The following is a 6,000-nucleotide window of genomic DNA, read 5'->3' on the forward strand; positions in this document are numbered from 1 at the left end:
CGAAACATATCCCAGGGATTTTTGGTGGGCAGGAAAACAGAGATAATGTACTGTATTGTGTATACAAACCCTTCAGAGAGTCTATAGTTTAGTCATGGATAACACATTTATAATTGTTCATAAAAGTTTATGAACACACCTCATAGTGTGTTTTGATGATAATAAAACTGCATCTTTCATTTTGGACAGATGGTGACATGGGTTGCCAACCTCCTCTTCCTGTTTGGAGGAGGGGTCTGAATCGAAGGAGCTACACAGAGGGAGAGGCCAAGTACCTGAGTGACAGCACTGAGGTCCTCTCCGCTCCGCACAGACGGGTGAGTCAATCAAATATCCACACCCACTGACTCAATCTGACAAACACTCAGAGGAAGCAGAATTATAGCCAATGTTTGGTCAAGCCTCTCTGTCTCACACATCCGTTTACTCATCACATTATTCTAGATGGTAGTAGCTGACTCAAAAGAAAATGAAAATGAAGCTGACAAAACATTCCACTCGACAAAGAAACTCCAAACTTTGCATAAATAATAATAATCATATTGTCACACTTTATTTTAAGGTTCAGTTCTTGCTATTAACAAACCATTATGACTTTTGCCTCAATAAATTCCTAATTTGCTGCTTATTAATAGTTAATAAGGTAGTTGTTAAATTTAGGTATTGGGTAGGATTAGGGATGTAGAATATGGTCATGCAGAATATGTGCACTAATAAACAGCCAGTATGTTAATAATAGGCATGCTAATAAGCAACTAGTTAATAGTGAGAAAGTGTTACCTAATAAAGTAATAAAAATGCATGGACTAAAGTCCACTGGTATTATGAATGGCTTTCATGTGTATCTCACTATCATACACAAATAATTAATGATAAAAACAGCAGCTGTGGTTGCCAGAACTTTACTGTAAAAATATGGAAGCAAAATTCAAAATTTACAGATTGAGTTTAAAATGACAGTGCATAAAAGGTATATTTCATTAACTGAGATAATGTTAATAAACCAATGTACTACAATCTGTTTTGTATATAATATATACAAAGTAAATCATCATAATACACTGATGTTGAAAAATAAAAACATGTTGTAAGAGACAGCAACAGGATTAATCAAAGTAAATACAAATATATAGAGGGTGCACACAAACAATGCAATTAACATTAATTTAACAGCATAATATGTAACAAAACTAATGTGCATAACCGTTAACAAATAAACAAGAAACACAATTATTTGGCATCAAATGTCAAGTGTCATGTAAGGAATTGAGTGAATGTCAATTTATGTAAAATACAAACTTCTTTTTCACTTAAAAAATTGCACAATTAACAGAATTTATTTAGTCAAATTACATGCAATAAGATCTATTACAGTTTTTCACTGTATAAGGAAATTTACTTTAACATTTACTCATTTTGCTTTTATGCAAAAGCAACAAATGAGGTTAATAAAAATAAATTAAACTAACCAATTATTATACTGTAGTATTCTTACATGCTAAAAATTGCAATAATTTTTACAGTGTAACTTTGTGTATCGCAGTTGAGTGAGAACTATACATGGGGAAGAGTGAAGGAACTGGTGAAGAAGACCAAACTGAGGAACCAGAGCCGGCTTGGACTGTCTTCAGGCTCCCTGAAGAGATCCTGTCCACAGCTTTACCGGTACTCCATCCATGTTTTCATACTCATTCAGGAGTTTCAGATCATTAGCATTCAAAACAACACTCAGATTTGATCTCCCTCTGAAGGCACATTGATTGTTATTTTTTTATTTTTTTTAAATAGAATATTTATTATTTCTAAAAGTCAAATTGACACATTATTTCACAGATGATTGGTTACGATATTAAAAATCAATCAGAACGGAAATGATTTAAACTTCACTCCGCCTTGAAGTTGTGTGGTTCCAATGGGAGCACATACAGTAACCTCTGGGAAGCCGTATCACAAACACAAGTACTACTAATGGATCCGCTCTTTTGATGTTATGACTCACTATGTGTCCATGTGATGCAAGATAAGGCTCTCATCACAACCGCACGCTGTAACGCTAAACTGCTGGGCGTCCTAATCTCGCCTGTACGCTGCCTCCTCTTAAATACCTCAGCACTGGCTCATGTGGTAGTCGGTGACTAGCACCACATTGTATGAATGAGCAGAGAGCAGGCTATTGGGTAGGATTAGGGATGTAGAGTAAGGTCATGCAGAATATGTGCTTTGTAAGCACTAATAAACAGCCAATATGTTAATAACAACCCTGATTCAGTCATTGAACTCCCAGTATCATGGGTTTTGTGGACGTCACTAATACTTGATGTTAGTACATCTATACCACACCTTTTTACTATGTTAATGAATCAGTTTGTACTGTGACAGTGTTCAGTTCTGATTGGTTGAGAAGGCTAGAGACTAGTTCCAGTTTTGATGAGTGAATTGCAACATAGCCTCCACATTCTTTCTGAACTAATAACAGATACTTCATCTGTGAAGAGCATTTTAGGGACATACCCTTGAAAAATGTCTTTTCTCTCAATAAAAAACAACAACTTGAACCTCAACCTATTCCACTAGTGAGCTGCGATCCCACACACAGGTTGGCAAAGATTCAGATGAATAGTTCAGGGCTGCAGTGTCAGGTTGGAGGTATGCTGGTGGGAGTAAGCGAATTCCCCATGTATTTCACTCATTAGATGAGATATGGGAGCTATGCTGAATGCGCTTTCCTCCCGATATTTTCTCAGGAATATATCCATACGGACCGGTGATTCATGCAATATGCTGACTTTAAGAGACAGTATTTGCTCCGTGTCTCTGTTTTCTCATACTGTAATGATCAGTGTGTTGCGTAAGTGCTGTGTGATTTGAAAAATCAGGTCAGACTGTCTTCCATTAGTTCAGACGAACTTAATGGGTCATTAAAATTCTCATTGGTTCTATCTGAAAAAGGTTATGTATGTAATACGTGTTTAAAATATTTTAAAGTAGTGGCCCAGTGTTTAGCATGATATAGAAAGCATGCTTGAAATTCACACCCAAATTACACTACGAATTTGTTCACTGCTACTAAGATTGCTAAAATGGTGTCTGTCTTCCTCACAGCCCAGATGTGATGTCAGCAGAACGGCCCAGGACAAACAGAAACTCCATGATCGCTCTGGGCCATCAGAAACTGTGGCCAGAGTAGTATTAATCAGGTAGGGTGAAAAATCCATCCTCTGCCACTTCCTACGGCAATAACTATGGAAATGAAGGTCAAAATCTGACATTAAGACTTATATTTTAATAATCCGTCTTGGGTGTAATGCATTACCATGTAATTAATTACTGTAATTTAAATAATTTTCCTTTAAAAAGTAAGGGATTACTCTTAATTTTTTTCTGTACAGTTACTATTTATGTAACTTCAATACATATTGTATATGACAATTCTATATAAAACAACAGTGGATCTAACATCAAAATTGAACATCTAATGTTAAAATGTATATTTTTAACCTTCTCCCTTTAAATCAGTGGTCTCAAACTCAATTTCTGGAGGGTCATAGCTCTGCATAGTTTAGCTCCAACCAGATCCAACTCACATCTGCTTGGAAGTTTCTAGTAATCCCGAAGAGCTCGATTAGCTGGATCAGGACCTTTAATTGGTGGGCCAAATTAATTTAATTAATTAACAGCTGGACCTTTAATTGGTGGGCCAAATTTCATAACTTCTTACCGGTTATACATGGGCTGCCATTAACTTCCATGCAAGAAGAAAAAGAGGTCAGAACTGAAACAATATAAAACAGAAACAACAAAGCGTTCAGTGCTTGGTCCCCAATGATGTCCAGGGTTTGTGTGCCAGGTCAATTGTTGTTTTAGCACTGTTTGGACAGTATGGCTCTATCTCTCCGCAGTATTGTTTCAGTACAACTGATATCATGCACACAGTGAATGAGCAGCTTGTTAACTCTCAGCTTTTGTTTTCTCATCAGACATTGCGCATATGGTCTTTGATGGGCTGCTTTTCCAAAAAAGCAAAGGACAAAGTGGTAGTTTTTGCCATTTGCAGTTGGTTGTCCAGACTGAGGAACAAGATGGGAGAGAAATGCACAAGAAAGCAATGAATGGGATTGGAGTAATGATGAAAAATTGGTATCATGTGTATACGTAATATTAAGAGAGATACTTATATGTTGATGAAAGTGTTAAGTTGACCTGTTGATGGAGCTTGTTTGTGTGACATGACATTTCTGTAAATGTCATTAATTCAAATGAAGCACTCATTAGATTTGTCAGCTAATGAGGTACTAATAAAGATGATATAAATGTCGAAAAAGTATTTACAGAATGTGAACAGACAAAGGAAATTGCAGTAAATCCTTATGTATAGTCTAATATAAATTTCTGCCAGGACAATTTACCAGATGCTGTCCTAATTGTAAAATACTTGAAATAAATCCAAATGATAACAAATGTTGAACATGCATGCTATATCTTTATATAGATCATTTTGTACCACTATTATAAGAACTGCCATGTGTAAGTGTGTATATACAGATATAACAAATATGTATCCATGACACATGGATCATATTTGAAGATGAGAGTAGATAAGAGGCACTCCCACGTATGAATTCCTCTGTCTACAGACATATATCGCTGTGATGATGGGGTTTATGATAATATGTAAATGACTTATGGCAGTTCTGTACGCAGCTCGCCTGTCTGATGTTATATGTGTGACCTTTCGCCTCTCTAAAAGTTAAGCAAGCCCAGAGTGTGAACCTGAAATATCATCCTTAAATATGAATTGAAAAGGGCTTCCTGCCAAATAGTAGTCCAAAGACATAAACACAGAAAAAAATGCAGTATAAAATGGTTATAAAACTTTACTAATCTTACCTCAGGGAGAAAATGTAAATAAAAAAATGTATGAATTGACCCCTTTAAATTAATAAGGTGTTTAATTCAGGCTATTACTAATAAAACACTACAGTTAATCCACAGTGAAAACAGTCAGATATCCTGGACAGCATTAAGTTAAGCTCAGAAAGTGAGCATATGAGTGTTTAACTGTCTTTGCTGACAGCTGGGTGAGTGAGGTACTAAAATACTGATGTCTAGATAAAGTCTGTTTTGCAGAACACTTGCAGTCTTCCGTGTGAAAGATGGAACATCAATTTTCTAATTAAACTTCTGTAACATGATATTGTTCTGGCCAGGAAAGTATATTAAAACACGGCTTCCAGCATATGTCTTTTGATGTAAGCTTGACTTATCGTTTCATAGTCACTGTACTGAGTAATGGTGTTAAACTGTGTGTAAAAATGAATGAGAGCTGAAGTATGGCAGATTTTTTTTTGTCTAGGGGCAGAAGACAAGAAGACAAGACCAAGAGATTTTGTACTTATCTTGTGTTGTAGTGTACCAAAAGGACGGAATAATTCAATATGCATATTGCATTGTTATTCAAATGTATTTTTAATAAATATGATATTTCTAAATAACATCAGATAGTTTAAATGTGTCTATCATGATATATGGATAGATTTGTTTTAATAGCCCTTAAAAAGAGACCTTAGCCTTCTGTCAGAGACTCTTAAGGGAGGATGATTTGGGGCAAAAAAAAAAAATTAATTCTCTTGCAAAAGAGTTCCTTCCTCTGATAAACCCAGAGAAACTGCATTCTCTCACAAAATATTTGCACCCACTTGCATAGTTTATATATAGTTTTTTATCACAAAAGTTTTGCAAATGAATGAAAGTTTCTTGGAGGAATGAAAGAGAAATCCAAAGCATTGCATTTTTCCTTCCATCTCAGTGTTCCCTATAGGAGCACTGCAGATTCTGAAATAAAAAAGGTAATATGTTGTTATATTCATGTCAAGATACAATTCGCAAATGATAAAAATGGAAAATGACTTACAGCTTAATGTAAGGACACCTTTCAGTGTATGAGAGTTAATATTTAGTCTGTAGGATAAGCAGTGACTAAAGGATCAGGTGAGAAAACAT

At 35.5% G+C, this 6,000-nt stretch overlaps 1 protein-coding gene across 1 annotated transcript in view; it reads left to right on the top strand.

Annotated features, from left to right (window-relative positions):
- The window catches only part of LOC306882394 (uncharacterized protein), a 28,004-nt gene extending 22,499 nt beyond the window's left edge, over positions 1–5,505 (top strand). Inside the window, exons 5-8 of the mRNA XM_079436988.1 lie at positions 190–317; positions 1,544–1,665; positions 3,103–3,197; positions 3,978–5,505. Coding sequence (XP_079293114.1) covers positions 190–317; positions 1,544–1,665; positions 3,103–3,187 — 335 coding nt within the window. The 3' untranslated portion in view covers positions 3,188–3,197; positions 3,978–5,505. The remainder of the gene's footprint in view (positions 1–189; positions 318–1,543; positions 1,666–3,102; positions 3,198–3,977) is intronic.
- The last annotated feature ends 495 nt before the right edge of the window (positions 5,506–6,000 follow it).

Source organism: Barbus barbus (assembly GCF_936440315.1).
Source record: "Barbus barbus genome assembly, chromosome: 16".
Taxonomy (NCBI): Eukaryota; Metazoa; Chordata; class Actinopteri; order Cypriniformes; family Cyprinidae; genus Barbus; species Barbus barbus.